Consider the following 22,254-nt stretch of genomic DNA (forward strand, 5'->3'; position numbering starts at 1 on the left):
ATCTCCCTGTACCCCTTCTGCCACCACAAACACACACATCCCTTTACTTGTATCCGCGAGAACGGGGACGTGTAAACAGGGGACTCTGTGTTAGCAGACGCCTTTCACGGGGTTGAACACAGGCTGCTGGCTTTTGGCACCTAGGACCAGGTTTAGCATTGCCTAAATCTTTCCATAGCAGCCAAGTTCACTTTCACATAGAGGAAAACCCTCGTTTTAGTTCAGTACCTTTCTTTCATCTTCCTGTTTGGAAAACCGTCCTTCTAGCCTGCATTTGGTCAGACCTTTTAGGAAAGGCAGAAAAAAGATCAGCCCAGGGTTTACAGACCAGAAATCTGCTTGCCAAGGGAGTTACTGAAGACCGTGGCGTAGGCGCTGCAGAGAAAGCACCTTGATGATTGATTTCCATTCAAGTCAGACTGACTATAGCGTGGTCATTTTTCTAACCCATAACTGCTCACGCTGCAGTTGTCTGCTATCTGCAGGGCGTCTGAATTATAGCAGCCTATGTCCGTGTTACCTCTTACACAAATTACTTACACTCGTTTCTTTTTCCATGCGAATTCATCAGTTTTACAGCCCCTCATAGCCACAGTCAGGAAACTCTGGCAGAGAGCACAAATTGATAAAATGAGTTAATTTTACTATACTTATTTTTTTTTTTTTCCTTTCTAAAAGCCCTTTCTCATAGGCAGCATTCAGGAAGCATATTACGGTAAAAGGAGAGAACAAAGGGGTGAATTTTCTCGCCATAAATTACTTTCCAAGTTAATTCCCTCTTAACGATGATTCCAGATTTGCTTGAGTTTTCATAGCATTGTGCGTTTTACAACTGTGCCTTTGATAGAAAGAAGAACAAGTCTTTTTCCCATGTTCAGTCCTTTTGTGCCAGTGTCGTGGACTTCCTTACAAAGTCCTTGCCACTAGAATGCAGAACAACGCTAACTTGTGCTGGTCCACAGGACTGTGTGCCATTGGTGGTCACCTCCCCCCACAACTCCCCGCCTTAAAGTCCAAGTTCCGGAAGTCTCAGTGAGTGTTTTAGATCGTGTCATCTGAAGAAAAATATATATCATTCTTTTTCATACTTATAAAATATTTTGGGCAGTGCCTGTAGATCAGTGAGTAGGGCACCGGCCCCATATACTGAGGGTGGCGAGTTCAAACCCAGCCCTGGCCAAACTGCAACAAAAAAATAGCCGGGCGTCATGGCGGGCGCCTTTAGTCCCAGCTACTCGGGAGGCTGAGGCAAGAGAATCGCATAGGCCCAGGAGCTGGAGGTTGCTGTGAACTGTGACACCGCGGTGCTCTGCCAAGGGTGATAAAGTGAGAGTCTGTCTCTACCAAAAAAAAAATAAATAAATAAATAAAATATATATATACCTATGTATATATATTTTATACATTGGAAATTTAGTGGTAAACCCTGATAGTTTCGGGGGCAAGGAGTGTAGCTATCCCCATCATTCCATGTTCTTCAGTGGCCGTGCACTTTGGAGGAAGAAACGGGGATGATGATTAATCTCTAGCACGTGAGCCACACAGGGGAGGTTTGTGTGCATCGCATCTGCAGTCACACCCGGCGTGCTGAAAGTGTTCCATAATTGTTTGTTTAATGCCATGGAATGTGGCCTCTCAGAGGATAGTGCCACTAGCCACAGACTGGACACGCCAGTCATTTAGTTAGTGCCCTTGCCGCCTCCTGCTGAACAAGTTGGAAGCTGGGTGCACTGTCATCTCCTAGGCAGAGTAACCAGAACATTTGGCTAGATGTTTTCCCATCATCCCCGCTTTCTAACGATGCAGGCCTGAGCAGCTCATCTCTGCTGGATGGCAGAAGCTCAATAACCACAACCTTATCGAACTGCTAATGTGTGCAGAAGAGCAGGTCGTTAAGAGGGTTGGCTACTGACGCAACCCCTTTCTTCCAGTGGCCCACGTGACTGTCATGATTCCTTAATAGCAAACCAACCATTTATTAAAATATGATGCAAAGACTGCATTCTACACATGACAGGCAAGGAGGCAGGGAGGACCAATGATGTACAAGTGACAGCTGAAGAGACGGTTTCCAGAAGTTAATCTTCTAAGGAAAAAACTCAGTGGCACAGACTACCTTAAAGTACTTGGACTATTGCTTGAGAAAGTGAAGGGGCCCTTCCTTATCACTTAGGGAGATTTATAGGGTTCTATAAATTCTGTATTGTTTAAAATTTAGGGGAGGCACATGGGGAGCATAATTGTTTACTCTCCTTAATTCAGAATGTTTATTAATCATCAGCTGTGTCCATAAGACTGGGGTGAGATCTTAGGAACCCAGAAGGAGCCCCAGGACCTGTGGGAGGAAGGTCGTGTGATCTGGCCTCTGACCTCATGACCTGCAAGAGCTGTTCAGCCTCTTCATGCCTCAGCTCCTTCCTGGTGGTGGTGCGAGGAGTGAATAGACTGGTGTTTTTAGAGCCCTCAGCTCAGCCACTGGCCTGGTAACAGTGCTTACTAAGTCACGGTGGCAGTGGCAGTTTCCAGGTTTATCATAAGTATTATTAGAATTATGAGGCCCAAAGAGTTTCAGTAATTTAATCAAGTTACACAGGTGGTTACCAGCAGGGTTGGGACTTTAGACAATTCTCCCAGTCCCAGACCAGTACTTTTTTAAACCCGGTGATATCAAAATGCAACTAAATCTACTTGGGAAGAAAATGTCACATATGAGATACTTAAAGACTGATGGTGCCCACAGTCAATTACAGATGGAACAAAAATCATATGTTACGGCAACGTGGAACAGAGTGAGTGCTGCGTCTGGTTCAGTCCTTCCTTAACATCCCCACGTTGGATTGGCCGCAGCTACGTAACCTCTGTCACACACCAGGAGGAAGTTCATCTTTAGTCTCAGAAGCCCGGGGTGAGAGGTGTGGGTCCTGGCCAAGCCAGAATCCGAGTGACATTGGACAAATTATTTAACCCTCCTAACCCTCAACAACTTTTATTTCTTCATTTGCAAAAAAAGACATAAATACCATGGTTTTAGCGAAAAACTATTCTGTGCCACATTCATGTTGTTGATATTTTACATTTCTTAAAAGAATATGATTATTTAATTATTTATACCCTTCTTTTAGACCCGCTTACTATCCTGGGGGTTGTGTCAAAGCTCCGTTGTAAAAATTCTCTTTTCCTTCTCTGCAGCTTAGTTGAGGCCTCTGCTTCCCTTCCAGCTGATTTCCCCACTGGCGCAGTCTTAGCCCCTTTGTACATTTTCCGTCCGGCGGCTGTGGGAAGGCTGCTGAGGTACCACACGCTCTGATGGCTCTCCCACTCGAAAACCGTCACACATCTCCTGTCTCCAGACTCACGCATGTACTTCATCACTCACCAAGAAAGCCTCTTCTGTCCTCTTCTGGGCCTCTTTAAACCTGAACCGTCCCTGGAAGGCTCAGCCTAAGTGCCGACTCTTCCTGGAATCAAACTGTTTTCTGATCTTATAAGCCAACGGGATCTATTACTCCTCCGAACTTCCCTAGCGTGTTCTTCACGGTTCTCCTGTGAGGTTTAATCAGTGTTGTGTTGAACATTCAGGTATTCTTTCAGTGTTCTACTTAGGTTGTAAACCTTTCAGAGACGGAGACACTGTATCTTTTTATTAGTATATCTCACGTTTAAGGCAAATGCCATGTGTGAGAGTCAGGGTGTGTGAGAGGAAAAGCCCAGTTCTCCAGGTTGGACGTCTCTACATTTTAACCCCGACTCTCTCTACTTTTGTCTTTCTGTAACCGAGAGCAAGTTACTTATCTCATTCCAAGGCTTAGTTCTTCTCATCTAAAAAGCATACTCTCCTAATGAGATTGTTTGTTTAATAAAACACAGCTTCGGGCAGCGCCTGTGGCTCAGTCGGTAAGGCGCCGGCCCCATATACCCAGGGTGGCGGGTTCAAACCCGGCCTCGGCCAAACTGCAACCAAAAAATAGCCGGGCGTTGTGGCGGGCGCCTGTAGTCCCAGCTGCTCGGGAGGCTGAGGCAAGAGAATCACTTAAGCCCAGGAGTTGGAGGTTGCTGTGAGCTGTGTGAGGCCACGGCACTCTACTGAGGGCCATAAAGTGAGACTGTCTCTACAAAAAAAAATAAAATAAAATAAAACACAGCTTCATAGGAATCAGAAAAACCTGTACCGTCCACCCCTGGCGTTGTTCATTACTTGTCACAAGCTCTTTCTGTTCTTCAGATTGGAGACACTGGGAACGCCCCGCTGTTACAGGGCACCGTCACACACGAGGCTTTCTCTGTGGATGACAGTGCCAGTGAGTCAGGCCCATCCAAACAAGCTGAGCTCTGATTGTTAAAAATTCAAGGCACACATATCTGAGTTTGCCAAGCTCTAAAGCTACCCACTGGATGTCTGGTAGGCACTTTGGGAAGTGTCACCCCATTGCCAGGCCACCTGGCACCTTTGCCAAGTAACCATTACAGTGGTAACTGGTGGGTAGTACGTGCTTCTCAGGGAGTAAACGTGCGAATTAAGGAGCATTTACATGGGTTTAATTATTTTTTGAATCTGAAAGTGGGACAGATGCGTTATTTATTACACATGCGTTTTTCTTCCTCCACCTATTCTGGCTCCCTTGACATTTGGAGCAGATAATCAAGGCAAAAGACATTTTTCTAGGCTAGATAACAGAGTAGAGAAAGTGTGGGATGTGAGAGCCGCTGATGCTCACCAGCAGGTGGGAGGCCCGGACTTCTCTTGGGCCAGTCAAGTCCTCACACTCACGTTTTGCTCTTTCTCTCCTTCCAAGAGCAAGAGGGTGAGAACCATGCAGCATCCTCTGTGCTCAGGAATGATGTGGCTTCTCCACCCAGCTGAGGCATCCACTCCATCTGAAACTCGTGCAGAACATCTGAATCCAGAGCTCTGACACTGATCAGCCTCAGTCACTCTCCTTTAGCTAATGAGAGGTGTGACTTTAAGCTCCAGGAAGGCACAAAGTGTCAGAAATACCTAGTGCGTGTCAGGCTGGAGAGTGGTGATGAGTGATCTGTCTGGGCCCTTATTTGAGTAATCTTCTCCCACCCCCCCTCCACGGCCTATTTCATACATAAAATATCATGTAATAAAAGGAGAAATTATGCAAATGAATGTAATACAAAAAGCAAATGAAGGAATGACTAGTGAAATTTTTAAGTGTTTACACTTGTTGTCAAGCCTCTCCATTTGTTCTTGAACTTGAGGCCTTTCTTCCATTAGATCCTGTCGCTTAGAGATGTGTCTGAATTTGAGCAAGTACACTTGATCTTAGCCAAAAGGGAAAAGCAATCAATGAGTTTCAGAAAGTCAGTGTGAGTCTCGGAGTTTTCCGTTTCTTAGCCATGACCACGATTAAGGTTTATTCATTGCTGTTAATTAAACAGTTGAGCATTTGATCTTAGAAATCATCATATCCCCTCAGACCTTCACTGACTCCATGGTTCCATGGTGGCACTACCACAGTTGACCCATTTCCTAAGCACTAATTCTGGGAATCGTCTCGTAGTTCCCCTTTTCTGTTCTTCTGAGAGTGAAGCCATGAACACGTCTCGATTCTCACTTCTGACAACTTACCTCAGCCTTCTTCGAGTCCACGTCCCCATCCCCACACGTTACTTTGTGAAATGGCCCCAGTGGTCTCTCTGGTTTTCTGAACATATTCTTCAACCACCCCAAACCTGCCTTCACAACAGGTGATCTTTCTAGGTTAAAAACACGCATTGGATGATAGCATTCCCCCACTGTGCTGCTTCTCCTGTGACTAATGAATGAAATTCAATGCTGTAACCAATTCTGTTTGACCAGTGTTTACTGACAGCCCCTGGTGTAGAACCCCCGCCATTCCCAGTAAGAGTAGCGTGTGATTCGTTCTTTAATAGTTTATAAACTTGGGAATCTGCTGAATTTCAACTAATGTTCTTTTAAAAAGCCTATCAGGGCTCTGTACCCATAGCTCAGCTATTAGGGCTCCGGCCACATATACCAGGGCTGGTGAGTTTGAACCCAGCCCCAGCCTGCCAAACAACAGTGACAACTAAAAAAAAAAAAAAAACAAATAGCCAGGCATTGTGGCAGGTGCCTGTAGTCCCAACTACTTGGAAGGCTGAGGCAAGAGAATCACTTAAGCCTGAGAGTTTGAGGTTGCTGTGAGCTGCGACGCCACAGCACTGTACTGACCCAGGGCAACATAGTGTGACTCGGGCTTTTTATTTTTTGAGACAATCAGATCTTTTAGGACCTGACTGTGACCACTCCTCTCCCCCCGGGTGCTGTGTGCTGAGTCACCGTGCCAGGCTCATACTTCAGGCTCTGTCAGCTGCACACTGCCTGCTGCACCTGGAAAGCCACACACACACACACACACACAGACACACACACACCCTGCTACGCAGTTCCTGTGTGTTCTCTCCACCTTATTCCCCGACACTACATTCTCTGAGGCCTTCTTACTCTCCTAAACCTCTTATCCCCAAGCCGGATTAAATATCCATTTTCGTGTAACCATGTCAATTTGGGAAGAATGCAGGTGGTGTCCAAAGTAAGACATTTTGACTTAGTATTCTTCCGCTTTACGATGGTGTGAGAATGACATGCAAACTGTGGACGCCATACTTCAAGTAGTGCCCCCATTCCGTCTATCACTTTCAGTGTTAAATACATTATGTGAGGTGCTCAGCATTTTGTTATGAAACAGGCTTAGGTGATTTTGTCCAGCTGTAGGCCAGTGGAAGTGTTATGAGCATGTCTGGGGTAGGCCAGGCCCTGCTGTAACGTTCAGGAGGTTAGATGTATTAAATGCATTTCCGACTGGCAGTATTTTCAGTTTACCATGGGTTTGTCAGGACACCACTACACTGTAGGTAACTCTGTCAAAGGATTTCTCAGACCTTCCGTAAGCTGGTCAGTCAGGCTGTCGCCTCTGTTTTAGGGCAGGGACCATGTCTTTCATCTAAGCGCCTTCCTTGCCCAGTTCATGGCAATAGCAGGCTCCCTCTTAGTAATCATTTGTCGAATGAATGAAAGTGCTCCTGATTCATGGTGCTTCTAGTTACCCTTACTTCTGATGAATATTAACCCGTAATTCATTTAGTTAATTATATAACCTCTTCCATGGACTTAACTCCCAAAGCAGCACCTCAATACAAGCAATTATTGTTTCTGCTTTTGCATAAACTTGTAAAAGAGATTATTTGCACTACTATAGGCACATTACTAATTTTACAGAGATGTATTAAAGGGTAGATGTTATTTATTTAATCAAAGAATACTTACTAAGCTACTGTAAACCTTTAGATACCAGAAAGTACAGGGACTCGATCTCACATAAGGGTCATCTCTGAAAATCACATATAATCAAAGTTAAATCAGAGGTGAGCACTTTCTTTTATGAAGAGCTCAATGATGAGTATCCCTGCTCGGTGGGCAACATGGTCTCTGTCATGTCTGCTGGTCTCTGGCGGTGTGGTGTGGCAGCAGGCACAGGCTGTGTGGGAACTGATGAGTCTGCCTGTGCTCCATTGAAACTTTTATCTACAAAACTGTGGCTCCCTGCCTTAAATTACAAGGTTGGACAAGTACTAAGATAACAGTGTGTACAGGGTGTGGGGGTGATTGGAAGTAAAGAGAAATCATACATCACATCGCAAGAAATCGACAGTGAGTGGCCTAGAAAAGTGGATTTGTTTTCACAAACGTTCAGAACAGAATTCCAAAATAAAAATGAGTAGACATTCTCAGGATCAGACAAAAATCAGAGAGCCTAGGGAATGTCTTGGGTAGTCATTCAAGGAAAGTTTAACGCCAATCCATAGAGTGGTATTTTTGTTGAAAGCATCCAAGGATGTTGGAACCTTGGTGGCAGTTTACTGTTACATGCAGAGAAAAGGTGAAAGGTACGTCAGAAAAAGTACGCCTTTCTGGTGTGGGCTACATTTATCATCAACAGTCCCAGAAATCAGAGTGGTGGATTGATTTACCATTTCAGTGCAAAATAATGTGCTGCATGCAACACTGAAATATGCTGTCCTTGACCTTTTATTCACAGAACTTAACGGATTTTTGTTTTTTGTTTTGTTTTTGTTTGTTTTTTTTTTAATTCTAGCACCAATAGCTGCAGGAACTGGCCCCAATTTTTCTCTCTCAGATTTGGAAAGTTCTTCATACTACAGCATGAGTCCCGGAGCCATGAGGAGGTCTTTACCCAGCACGTCCTCCACGAGGTAATGTGATTGGCGGCTCTGAGAGGTCCTGCTGCGTAGGCGACACCGTGAGTCTCACCTGGGCCTGCTGGGCATTTGGCAACATGTCTGTAGGGATAGAGGATGCCAGAGGAGTGGGTGCAGCCCCAACAATCTCACCGGGGAGATAAACCAAATGTATGTGTGGCAGGGGAAAATACACACACACAAATACACACAACAAGAAAAAATGGTAAGTTAGATTATGCAGCATGGGCTAAAAATAGTTAAATGTGGCTTTATCCAAAAAGAGTCCCTTGTGCTCACCTCTAAATGTTGGTCAGGGTTGGTGAAATGAAACGGGAAAGGGAAGGGAACTCTGGGCAGGCGATAACATAGCACAGGCATGAGGAGGACGGGTGATGAGCCCAGCATGTTCTCAGAAACGGAGGACACGGCTTGACAGCAGCAAAGGGAAGCAGGCACTGGTGACTCCAGTCCAGTCCTTACAAGCTCACAGCAGACCTTATACTTCAGTCCCAGCTGCTTTCCTACTGAGCCCCCAAAGGTCTCAAAATCCAGTTTATTAGAGTTGTCCTGAAAGATGAAACCTATTTGATATCCTCATGTGAGGGAATACGAGTGACTGCCGTCAGACAGGAGGGTGGGGCCGGACCGTAGACCCCATGGCACCGGGAGACCTTAAAAATGTAAAGCTGGAAGCACCAGGCAATAATGATTCTGGGGTCCTCGATCCCCAAAAGTCACAAAGCCAAAATCAAAATGAAGCATTTTGCAAGATCCTATTGTCTCTGAGATAACCCATAGCAGAGGGAAAGGGATTAGGCATTAAACCCACAGTATTCTTTCACAAATTGGCTTTAGCACTGGACTGTGACAACAAAGAAAAGAATGGTGCAGAACGGTCTTTAATGTTTGTGTACTTTGCAGAAAAACATTTGACAAGGGTGTATTCCGCCTAAAGCAAGTACACGAGTTCTACGATTTAAAACCATGGCCTGTTGATAGACGTTTTCCTTGGTAGACACTTTCTTACCTTGCCTTTATATGTTTTAAACATTATTACTTTTAAAAAAAAAATCAACCTAGTCCCTACTAACACGTTAAAGGCGGTTACAGAAACAGTTATTCTCTAAATATAACCACCACATCCTATCACCATCTTCTGTGTTGTTTAAAAGTTCCCCTTTACTGTTGTGTCAGCCCCTGGGGTGGAGGGTGGGGGCAGTATCAAATCCAAAGTACATTCATAATAGCAGAACGAGATTATGAATACATTCGGGTGTTAATACATTTTGAGGATTGCTAGTGTTTGCTGATGGAAAAGACATTGTGTGTCACTGCGTTCAGTCAACACGAAAGAGCTTTGCAAATAGTTGTGGGCAGTGATTAAATTCAAAGTTTAGGGGCTGTTTGTTTTTCATATGTGCACTCGACATGTGCCACGCACGTCCAAGCAGTGTTCCTCACTTCCTCCCTTTTTGCACACTTCTATAATAAAACATATCAGCTATGTTTTATTATCTTTTGTTATGGCTCTCAGAGAGAAAAGCTGGTTATTAATTCCATTTGAAAGGCTGGTATCATTCTCCTATTCGGCAAATAGCTAACCTGATAAGGAGCTAATTATAAACAGCATCAGAAGTTAATAACTCAGTAATATGTTTGTTTTTCTCTCACTAGACTGGTCCTAGGATTTTTTAAAAAATCTTTAAATACATGGATTCAGCAGAATTTATCTGTGTACAGGTTAGAAAATGTGCCCCAAAGAATAGCCTGGATTTATATACAGAAAACTTCATCCATCGATCACTATCTATTCATGTCTCACCGGTACTAGTCGCTCACCTGCTCTGTGGCAGGCACTGTAGTAAGGCAGGCTTTACATACCTGATCTGATCTAAATCTTCACAAACAGTTTTACAACAGAGACGGTGTTGCCATTTAAACAACGGAAAACAACACAAAGCTCAGAACAGTGAAGTAACTTCCCCGAAGGGGCAGTCCTTGTAAAGGGCAGAGTCTCCTCTCAAGGTCAAGTCTGTTAGAACTTTAAAAACAGGCTGTTTTAAAAGTTCTCTTTTAAAAGAGAACTCACACAGAGTTCTCTTAGGAACAGAGCTGATTCTTCTAGTAAGGAACAGCAGAATATGAGGCCCTAAGAAAGGCATTTTTAGCATCTCCTCTTCCCTGACACTCAGCATTTGCTACCTTGAACTATTCTCACTATTGTTCATATGTGTACACCTTCTGCCTTCCAAATCAGCAGCAAATGTTACTGAGATTGATATTGTCCTCAGCGCTGTGCAGACTCGCCTAAGGTCAAGTGAAAGGGGCTTTACAATCTAGTGGTAGGTACTGGCAAGCAAATGAAAATTTTCAGTTTGGGGCAATATGAATGCTCAGTGAAGTGGCATCTTGTAGTCCTAAGGATGTTGAATAAGGCCTGTGCACTTTATACGTAGTAGTAATTAAGCAGATACTTGGAATTAAGGTAATACTCTCACCTTAATTTTTAGGTTTCATTGCTAGGAATACAAGAACAAATTCCAGGCACAAGAAGAGATGCCGTACCACTCCTTTGGAGAAAGTTTGCCCTCTCTTTTATGTAGAGATCTTACTAATACTTTCCTGTTTTCCTCAAATATTTCTGAGAGAATAGGATCAGTATGTTAGAAAGTCGAGAGACAAGGGTAGCGCCTGTGTCTCAGTGAGTAGGGCGCCGGCCCCATATGCCGAGGGTGGCGGGTTCAAACCCAGCCCCGGCCAAACTGCAACAAAAACATAGCCAGGCGTTGTGGCGGGCGCCTGTAGTCCCTCCAGCTGCTTGGGAGGCTGAGGCAGGAGAATTGTGTAAGCCCAAGTGTTAGAGGTTGCTGTGAGCCGTGTGATGCCACGGCACTCTACCCGAGGGCGGTACAGTGAGACTCTGTCTCTACAGAAAAAAAAAGTAAGTCGAGACAAGAAACCGAAATCAATGGCTGATTCATTTCCGAAAGTGAGATCGATAGGTAAATAAATAAGATTGATTGGTATTAATTGTAAGTTTTCTGCCCCTTTAGAGTAAACATCTGCAAAATCTTGAAAAGGGTAATATAAAAATAGATATAAAATATATTTTTTATTCCAAAAAACTTCATCAAAATAAACCAAGTGTTGAGTCTACGAAGTCAGTAAGTGCTGTCCCGGAAGCTGTCACCTGTCCCTCCTGGTCTCACCTCTCCTTCATCCTGTTTCTCCAGCCTCCAAACAGTTCTCTTGTATCAGCTCCCGAAAGTCCCTGCTTTCAAACTAAGATATCAGCTGTTAACTCCAGAATCTTTCAGCGTTAGGATTTAATACCTGCTTGGAGCATTCGCATTCTGTTGGAGGGAACCAAGGAAATCAAAAGCTTTAAAGACTCAGAATGATGGACAGTGGAGCTGGCCTTTGGGGTGGCTCTCATTGAACCGTGACGTGGGGCTGTGTCCTTGCCACAGGTACTCAGACGCCGTGTTGAAATCATTAGCCTAGTTTAGCAGTTTCTGAGCATCTGCTATTAACCAGAAGTCATAGTAGACACTACAGATTTAAGAAAAAAAGAAGAAGAAAAAAGGAAAATGGTTTTTTCCTGTGTGTCTTACATCTTACATTTGCCAGGGTACTTCGGGGAAATATTTACTTTTTTCCAATATGTATTCTTCCAGTTTCCATGGAAATTTCAAGTGGCCTTCAGGGTTCAAACGCAGCAGATGATATTACATATGGGAAGAGAGGCCAGAATCTATGTGAAAAGGTAGACGAGATGGTTATTATCGGAATCTAAAGCAGGAGTTATGTTCAGGTGTAGCTCTGAGCTTCTTGGTTGCCGGGCAAGGAGGGGAAGCGGTGGGTGGAATAACGTGTATTTTCTAATAAAAGAAAATAGAATAAATCTGTTCAAAGAAAGCACATTTTCCTGGTTACATATTATAAGGAATGTTTTGTATGTACTCTTTTATAGAAGGCTTCTATTAGATGTCATTTTATGTAAAATATAGAAAAGTTCTTCAAGCATGATTTTTTCATTGAACCTTGAGGAAAGCCAAGCGAAGAATATTCCATAAGGTATTGAAGGCATTTCCTTTGTGTGTGTCGTGCTAAGCTAGTGTGGTACGTTTATGATGCTTTCCTGTAGCCTGGCTTTCATGAGAGTGGAGCTTAGTGGCTGAGAACACTGGGACGCCAACATTAATCACTAGAATTTTTTGCCTTACATTAGGCCCTCCATTTTTTCATTCAGACTTTGCTGCTGTTATTTCTTAACTGTATCCCTGCCCCTGGTCTCCATCCTCTTCCCTTTGCCTTTCTAAGTCCATCATTTGTACAATTACCAGAGTAACTTTCCTAAAATAAAACTCCCGGGTCAGTCCCTGTTTAGACTGTTTTGGGGAGTCTCCCCTGCTCACAGGATGGAGTCCAGACATACGATGTCTTCTGCAGCCTCCACCCTCCTCTCTCTCTGCGCCCCTCCTTCCCCGCAGCCATCCGAAACAGCTGGCACTTCTCTGCCCGTATCACACTTTGCTCCTGATGTTGCTTCTGCCTGATACCCGCCTCCCTCCTGAGGGGGTGCACAATATCTGATAACCTGTGTGACTCAAGAATACCAGTTAGAACAGATGCTTCCTGCTGCAGGGCTGGGGCCAGGTCCTGGGGTGTTCCTGAGGGGCCAGACATTAACCCCTTAGTTTGGGACAATAAGGGTGTCCTAGGGCAGAGAAGGGGAGGAAAAGTTGGAAGAAATGTGGGCTTGAGACAATGACAGTTTACCAATTGCTGAAGAAATATTTCAGTATTTTGAAAACCCACATGGCCTCCTGAGTGTCCCATCAGCCAAATGCCTGCCTGGCTCTCCTCTCCTGTCTCCTTGACAGTCTCAAAGACGGCTCCGGAGTGATCTCCTGTGGGGAGGCTTTACCGCCCCGCAGGCTGGCCTGCCATTTTCTCCTCCACTGTGTGGCCAGCTCTGCCCTGTACAAGCATCCATCATGACGCCTGGACTCCTCTTGACACAGGTGTGGGCCCCTGTCTGTCTTGGTCTGAGGAGATGGGGGCCCTGTCTGACCCTCCCCTGTATCCCAGAACTTAGCACAGCACCAGGCTCGCTGGGTGTGCACAGCAGGTATTTGATGAAAACTTCTGCACCCCATGCACAAGGAGGAGGCTTCCCAACCAGCGTGCCCACTAGTGACAAACGCTGCCTGTTCTGGTGGCACATGGGGCTTTGTCAGTTGAGGCTGTGAGAACAAGAATAGCACCTGGGTAGCGTTTTACTACTTTTCACCCCTGAAACCTGAAATTGGGAAAAAAATTCAGTCCTTCAACTGGAGGAAATGAGATACATTCTGGAAGTTTCTCCGAAAAGCAAATATCCGTACCCTGGTGGAATAAAACTTCGTTTTTGTAATCTCAGCATAGAGGAAACCCGTGCAGGTCACCGGGCCACTCTTTTTCCATGTCCTCATTCCCACAGGCCGACATACTCCTTCCTCCCGTTTTTATCTGTTTTGTTCACTGTTTCATCTCTAGTGTGTAGAGCAAGACCTGGACTAGCTGTGTAGGAAATGTTTTTTAAATGAATAAACAGAGGATGGGCAAACATGGCACAAAAGGGCCGTCCCGTCTTTTCCTGAAGGTTCGTGGGTCCTGGGGCTCTCGCGGGATTGGATTGCTGTCTAGGGAAATGCTGATGGCCAGGCCCCAGCCACCGCCTGCGGAGTTAGGAAAAACGTGGGCTTTCTACCAGCCCTTCCGGGCGGAGCCGGCAGCAGGTCCTCCGAGGAAAAGGGGACAGGCTGTGGTAGTAGCAGGAACCAGAGTGACAATAAAAACCAAACCAGACACTTGTACACACAGACCCAAGACCTGGTTCTGCCTCCAGTGACTCGCTCAGCTGGACAAGACCTGAAAAGAGGCCCAGAGCTACACGGCACTGCCCAGCTCCGTTCCCTCAGCTTGCTTTCAACCAGAGGTGCCGTGTCCCAGGGAGAGGTGGTTTGTATTGCTCTTAAATATGCTGCTGTTTGTTATTTCAGCTCCACAAAGCGCCTCAAGTCTGTGGAGGACGAGATGGACAGTCCCGGTGAAGAGCCGTTCTATACTGGCCAGGGGCGCTCCCCAGGAAGCGGCAGCCAGTCAAGCGGGTGGCATGAAGTGGAGCAAGGTAAGAGGTCGGGGTGGCCAACACCAGGCGGTCAACCGTGGGTGGGTCCCCTGCGCTGCACCAGGGGGAGGGAAAGGAGCTCAAGGCGGTCGATGTTTTTCAAGGTGGACACCGCTAGGCGCTATAATCCCATTGCCACATTTACAGGAGGGTGCGCAGTGATTCTGCTGAAACAGATGACCTCGGGGATGGTGTACGGCCTCTACTCTGACATCCCCAGCCACACCACGGTCCAGCCTGGGCGGGGCTTTGCTGTGGCCTTTTCACTGTCTTCGCTTTAGATTTTTAACCTATCAACTCTTTCAACTGGATTAATAATGTTGGAAAGGTAAAATGGGTTCCTTGTGCTATGATTTATATTCAGATTTTTATATAAAGAGAAGGCTTTTTAATATATTTTTCCGATTACTGGATATCATGATTGTTTTTTTCTATTTCATTGGGGCAACTATCTTTATGCCCAACTGTACTAAATGAAGCAAATGACCCCTGGAGTAGTCTAGTTCAGGAGTCTTGAGAATAATGTGAATAATTATGATGACAAAAGCCTTCTGAAACTTTCATCAGTGTCTGTTTCCACAAGGATGAGAGGGAATCTTCTCCAAAGCCTTCCCAAGTGTGAGATGACAAGTGGACACAGAATAGCTTTTAATATCACTTCCAGGCCTCATAGAGTGTGGAAGTGGACGGAGTATGTCCTGGCTTCCATCCTTGCTGGCTGTGTGATTGTGGGCAAATTACCTAATCTCCCTGATCATGTGTCTGCATTTTTGTAATCTGTTGGTAATAATAGCTATTTAAATAAGGTAACATTCACAACCCATCTGAAAATTATACCTAGTGTAGGGTAAGTATATAAAAAATATTCCCTGGCTATCCTTCCACTTCCTTGGAGCAATTCCCTACAATAGTAGATAAACACCAAGAAAACCTCTGAACCAACTCTTTCTTTTACAAATCTTAGCTCACTTCTCTCCTCCCTGGTTTTTGGTTTTTATTTTTTGAGAGACCCTCACTTTGTCACCCTCAGGAGAGTGTCATGGCGTCATAGCTCACAGCAACCTCTAAGTGATTCTTTTGCCTCAGCCTCCTGAGAGACGGGGTCGCTCTTGCTCAGGCTGGTCTGGAACCCGTGAACTCAGGCAGTCCACCTGCCTCGGCCTCCAGAGTGCTCGGATTACAGACAACCCTCAGAGGCTGTGCCTGTAAACCAACCACAAGGGAGGTTTGGGAGGTGACAGTTCTTTATGCTGGTTGTAGTGCTGGCTGTAGTAATCTACAGAAATGTCAATGTTCACAGAAGAATGTACCTTCCCTCTCCTATCCCCAGTTAGTTTTACTAGATCGTAATTGAAAACAAAATAAAACTAAACAGTTCACACCCCAGTGGCTGGGTCTTTTCTCTTGTTCCCTTTATTGAAATGTAAACATTTCCCCCTGACTCCTTCCACCTGTTCCTCTCCCGCCACTCACTCACTCACTCAACCGTCTTCACTGGAAGTTTTCTCTGTGTGAGGCGCAGTGCAGGTTCTGGGAACTCCAGGGTGGATGGGAAGATTAAGGAATTCACAAGCAGGGATGACAACAGACCCAAATGCAGGCCTGACTGCAGTGGTGTGGGAAGTGCAGAGATAGTAGCATTAACCTGCTGCAGCTTCTTTCTCTAAATATTAGAACCAGATGCTCACGGTGCGGTGCCGCTTCTCCAAAGGTCACACATCAGCTGAACCCCACCCTGCGTTCACGTCAGTTTCCCTAAAGTGGCTAAGAAGCAAACCCAGGCGGAAATGAGCGTGAAAATGCTGACGCCTCCTTGCTGCTAACCGCATCGTCAGCATGAGCTCAGCACAGAGCAGATGAAAAGTGTATGTGCTATTACAAAATTAAAAGACGTTCCATTTCTTTGAACCCATTTTCAAAGGCTAATTAGAGTCCTAGCCGATTCGCCTGCTCCAGTGAAGATCAGATCAAATCCTCGCCTGCGCTGGACTGTTGTACGGATGCATTCTATGCAGACTGGAGCCGCCGTCCTGCGTGGTTGTGCAAGAAACGCCCCTCCGTGAGAAGGGCTTACGGGTCTATTTGGGGCAGCAGATTTGGTTTAATACAGTGTACTTTAACCTAGTGACTTTATCACAGCAATCTTATTCCTATTATGATTCATAAATGTTAACACCTCAAGTATGCGTATCTTCTGTTGTTGTTAGACATCTAAAGGTTAGGGGCTAAATCTTTTTTAGGAGATGTCGGTGTTTATGTATTTTCTTCTTAAAGAATCCCCCACAATTATGTTCCTGGACTGATTCTCCATTCTTTATCCCCATTTCATTACCCACCCCACCCCCCCAAAAAAAAGCACAGTTTCATGGTGTGTGTTTGTGGGAGTGGGAGAGGACGGTGAATAAATCTGCATTTGGCCATATCAGCATAGAAAGTTGTCACTGCAGCAGGGCCTGGGGGGACATTAAAACTCAGCTGAAGTTTTAATGTCCCCCCAGGCCCTCTCGGGAGGCTGAGGCAGGAGAATCGCCTAAGCCCAGGAGTTGGAGGTTGCCGTGAGCTGTGTGACGCCACAGCACTCTACCGAGGGCAATAAAGTGAAACTCTGTCTCTACAAAAAAATATATAAAAAAAAAATAAAAAAATAAAAATCTAAAAAAAAACCCTCAGCTGAAGAGCGTTGCACATGTTCCTGGTGACTTTGGTGTCATTAACTCACACCAGCCACTTTAATGGATAATTTATGCTGCCAGATGGTCCTTTTGGGGGCTTTCCCGTCAAGCCCATCCCCCTCTTGGCACAGAGAGCCCCTGTCTGTGGTTCCCACACTCACCCAGGCCTGTAGGGCTTCTCCCCAGGGCTGCAGGAAATCAGCAGGAGGCTTTTAGTCCTCTCTCACGTAAATCTCCCTCAGAACCACGTTGGGGGCTCTGTGTATCTGAGCACGCAGCAGCTTCTTGGTTGCCTGTATTCAGGATAATTCTCTCAAACACATGCTAAGAGTACTTTGCTTTTCCCTTCGCTGTCACACAGGAAGCGGGGCCTGTGCTCGCTCCCCACTCAGAGAGCCTGGCATCTGTTTACCTGCCCTCAAATGCTTTTTCAGGACTCCCCGGGCAAAAGAGGGCCGGCTGTTGCCAGAAGAGGCGAATTTCCTAGAGCAACAGGAAGACTTTGGAAAGTGAAACAAAGCAGACACGCAGTAAATTACAGGGACCCTTTCAGATGTCTGTTGTAGTGTCCTGTTCCCCATTACTGTGTCTCAGCACTCACAGCGCACAGCTCCTATTATCTGGAAAGAAGGGCATAGGAGATTAAAGATGATGTTAGTTTAAAGACATCAGACAACCTCGGCCGACCTTTGCTTCTCTTACAATACCACGTTTGTTTTTTCCACTCAGTTTCATTTCCCAGTTATCTCAAAACTGGGTTGGAGTCGAAGCTTTGAAGCTAATCAGGAACTGATGAAATGAGTCCTATGAAATTCTATCAAGCAAAAATGCGCGTACCATTGAGTCTTATTTATCTGCACAAATGAAGAGTTGCAGAGAAATTGACAGTGCGAATCAGTAGGCAGGAGACCCCCGGGAAGTGCCTACCTGCGTCAGATGCTGCTGCTTCAGAGGGCAGTGAAAAGTCTCCTTACAATCAAGTGCCTCCTGTGTACCAAGTTTAAAAAAAAAAACCTCCCTTAAAATATGCAATATATAATGATTCTGCCTCTATAGAGAAGAAAATTAAGAACCATAAAAGGTTAAATGAGTTGCCCAAGCCCACACAGGTAGTAAATCCACGGATCTGCAGTCCATATTTCAAACCAAATCTGACTTCAGACTATAAATTTTGTCTTCCATACTCAATAACCTATTTTACCATAAATGTACTTCCATTTTAGGATCTCATGTCCTAGACGTGTACTTAAGTTAAAACATAATAAAATTTTCCTTATCCTAAACCCTGTCATACAGCCTATTCCAGGGAAAGACTTTAGATTGTTAAATACGTCCAGGACCCAGTATAGAACGAAGAGCATTAGTGTTAGCAAAGTGAAATGTGTCATATTCACCCTTCAAGTCAGAGCATCATCAGGATCCAGGTCATCTTCATTCAAATACTTCCTCAAGGAGACCTCGGTGATCGGAAACAGCTACTGCCCCTCCCTCGGGTGCCCTAGGGTTGATAACCCTGCTTTCTGTTTTGTTTCCACTGTGAGGGTCTGTTTCCACCCTCTGGGACTGCTGTGGGCACGTGGGACTTGGTCTTTCCCACCACTGCTCCAACACCCCGAAGTGTCTGGCATGTAATAGATACTCAACCGGTATTGACTGATGGAATGATGAAGCCATAGAGTAGAGAATTGGGATATTCTTAATAAACTTTAAAGCAGAATTTGCCTCCATTAATCTTCTCCAAATTGGAATTTACTGTATTTTCAATTTGGAGGCTTGCAGTCAAATCCAATTAGTAGCAAGTAGTCAGCAAAACGTTCGCTGGCACTCAGCAGAGGGCCCCATTGACAGGTAGTTGTGTATCGAACTTTATCACAAGTATCCCTCACCTGAAAGGGTGTCCTTTAAGTGAATCAAATCCTTTTTTGAAAAAATAACTCTTTGTTACTTTTAAAGACAAATTTTTTATTATGATCTCTCTATTAAGAATTCCAATAGTGAATCCTTGATAGAACATTTTGTGTAATTTAGGCAACTGCCCCGATTTACCTGTGAAAAATTTTAGATTTTCCTATCAAATTTTCCCTTATACAAGTATAACGACCACCCATATGAGACACTTCAGACCCTTCCTACTTGGTCTGAGACAAGAGGAGCTTATTAGAAATACAGAAAGAATCTCAGGCCCCACCCAGACTGAATTTTAACAAGCCATCCAGGTGATGCCTGTGCACCGTAGGATGTGGAGCATACTGATTAAAATAGCTGCTGACCCTCCCTCCAGAGGGAGCTCCTCTTCCAGATCTGAGACCACACCTGCTGAGAGTATTGAATGGGCCCATTCAATACTTGTCTGGAAGCCACTGTAACTATAAATGTTCCCCAGCCAGACAGGTAGAAATCAATATTATACTCTGGGTGACTCCATATACATCCCCACAAGAAAGAAAATTCTCTTATCCCCATTTCTCCTGTATCTCCAGCATAAGTCCTGCTGCGTGAAGGAGAACAGCGGGTCATCTAATCCCTGTAGTTAAAGGCAAGTCACTGAGTCCTCACTAAGTGCTGACTTTACACAGTGGACTTTATGCAGTGTCCACAGTAAATAGAAGGATGACTCCCAGTTCCATCTCCAACGCCAGACCTCTGAGTCTCCGCAGGTGTCAGCTACCACCTGTGAGATGGGGACTGTACTTCCGGTCCGTCTCTGATGGGGACTGTTACTTCCGCTCAGTTGGCATTCTCCAATGGTGGGAAATGTAACTGGGGGGTTACGGAGGGAGACCGGCCTTATGCAGCTGACACTAGTTGAAAGCAGACAGGGTTAAGTATTGCAGGAGTAAAAGATGAGAGCTGTTAAATCTGAATGGAGAATTAGGGACACTTTCTTTGAAAGGTGCCAATTAAGCTGGGTTTAGATTGGAATCCAACTGAGGAACATTTGCGTTTCACTTGAAAGTGAGACTCCTGTCTCTTAGGTGTCCAGTGCTAGAATACATAAATTTAAGTTTTCTTCCTGAGTTTCTTCCTGAGTTGCAAGGCAGCTCAGTGGATGTTCTGTAAACCTTTGTCAGGTTCTTTCTGTACCCCAAATTGACACAGGAATCCACTGGGCTTCACAGATGACTGGGTGGCTCCTCTTCCAGATCTGAGACCCCCCGGGCATTGAACACACATGTACCCGTCAGTTTCAGCAGACCTGGTGTCAACCTAATTTTTTTTTATTGTGAAAAAACATGAAATTACAGTATTTTTCAGTGAAATTTAGTACTGCATTTGAATGTGGGTGTAAGGGACTACTTAAATTTTGTCCCCTAGAAAAATATTCAAAATTCTAACATGACTTCAATTATTTTGGGATTATAAAACAATTAATAGACATCATTAAATCATCCCAGATGTTGGAAGTTCCAAACAGTTCTGTGAAAGTTTTGAAGTCAAGTTTGATAAATAATAAATAGTTGTAGCCATTTCCTTAATTTTCAGAGATAAACTTCTTCCCAAAGAGAAAGTTGTTCTCATTTTTGAGGTCAAGGACTTTAATAGCATACCGTCTGTCCCTGTCACAATTATTAAGTAGAGAAACAACATTTTTTTTTAAGTTGTTTTCAAAATTCTTGTCTTTTTTTGTTTTTGTTGTTGGGGATTCATTGAGGGTATAATAAGCCAGGTTACACTGATTGCAATTGTTAGGTAAAGTCCCTCTTGCAATCATGTCTTGCCCCCATAAAGTGTGACACACACCAAGGCCCCACCCCTCTCCCTCCGTCCCTCTTTCTGCCTATACCCCCCCATAACCTTAATTGTCATTAATTGTCCTCATATCAAAATTGAGTACATAGGATTCATGCTTCTCCATTCTTGTGATGCTTTACTAAGAATAATGTCTTCCACTTCCATCCAGGTTAATACGAAGGATGTAAAGTCTCCATTTTTTTAATGGCTGAATAGTATTCCATGGTATACATATATCACAGCTTGTTAATCCATTCCTGGGTTGGTGGGCATTTAGGCTGTTTCCACATTTTGGCGATTGTAAATTGAGCTGCAATAAACAGTCTAGTGCAAGTGTCCTTATGATAAAAGGATTTTTTTCCTTCTGGGTAGATGCCCAGTAATGGGATTGCAGGATCAAATGGGAGGTCTAGCTTGAGTGCTTTGAGGTTTCTCCATACTTCCTTCCAGAAAGGTTGTACTAGTTTGCAGTCCCACCAGCAGTGTAAAAGTGTTCCCTTCTCCAAATCCACGCCAGCATCTGCAGCTTTGAGATTTTGTGATGTGGGCCATTCTCACTGGGGTTAGATGATATCTCAGGGTTGTTTTGATTTGCATTTCTCTAATATATAGAGATGATGAACATTTTTTCATGTGTTTGTTAGCCATTCGTCTGTCATCTTTAGAGAAAGTTCTATTCATGTCTCTCGCCCATTGATACATGGGATTGTTGGCTTTTTTCATGTGGATTAATTTGAGTTCTCTATAGATCCTAGTTATCAAGCTTTTGTCTGATTGAAAATATGCAAATATCCTTTCCCATTGTGTAGGTTGTCTCTTTGCTTTGGTTATTGTCTCCTTAGCTGTACAGCAGCTTTTCAGTTTAATGAAGTCCCATTTGTTTATTTTTGTTGTTGTTCCAATTGCCATGGCAGTCTTCTTCATGAAGTCTTTCCCCAGGCCAATATCTTCCAGTGTTTTTCCTATGCTTTCTTGGAGGATTTTTATTGTTTCATGCCTTAAATTTAAGTCCTTTATCCATTCTGAATCAATTTTTGTGAGTGGGGAAAGGTGTGGTTCCAGTTTCAGTCTTTTACATGTAGACATCCAGTTCTCCCAACACCATTTATTGAATAGGGAGTCTTTCCCCCAAGGTATGCTTTTGTTTGGTTTATCGAAGATTAGGTGGTTGTAAGATGTCAGTTTCATTTCTTGGTTTTCAATTCAATTCCAAGCGTCTATGTCTTTGTTTTTGTGCCAGTACCATGCTGTCTTGACCACTATGGCTTTGTAGTACAGACTAAAATCTGGTATGCTGATGCCCCCAGCTTTATTTTTGTTACTAAGAACTGCCTTGGCTATACGGGGTTTTTTCCGGTTCCATACAAAACGCAGAATCATTTTTTCCAAATTTGAAAGCACAATGTTGGTATTTTGATAGGAATGGCATTGAATAGGTAGATTGCT

General features: G+C 44.4%; 1 protein-coding gene across 6 annotated transcripts in view; it reads left to right on the top strand.

Moving 5' to 3' along the window:
* NFIA (nuclear factor I A) overlaps positions 1–22,254 on the top strand; it is a 406,685-nt gene that overhangs the window by 273,599 nt on the left and 110,832 nt on the right. For 3 of the 6 annotated variants that reach the window (XM_053576699.1, XM_053576701.1, XM_053576700.1), the window contains exons 5-6: positions 8,124–8,241; positions 14,277–14,404. In XM_053576699.1, the coding sequence (XP_053432674.1) occupies positions 8,124–8,241; positions 14,277–14,404 (246 nt within the window). Of the gene's footprint in view, positions 1–8,123; positions 8,242–14,276; positions 14,405–14,551; positions 16,697–22,254 lie in introns of those variants that run through there. The other 3 variants (XM_053576703.1, XM_053576704.1, XM_053576702.1) reach the window with 3 other exon arrangements.

Source organism: Nycticebus coucang, chromosome 22, assembly GCF_027406575.1.
Source record: "Nycticebus coucang isolate mNycCou1 chromosome 22, mNycCou1.pri, whole genome shotgun sequence".
NCBI lineage: Eukaryota > Metazoa > Chordata > Mammalia > Primates > Lorisidae > Nycticebus > Nycticebus coucang.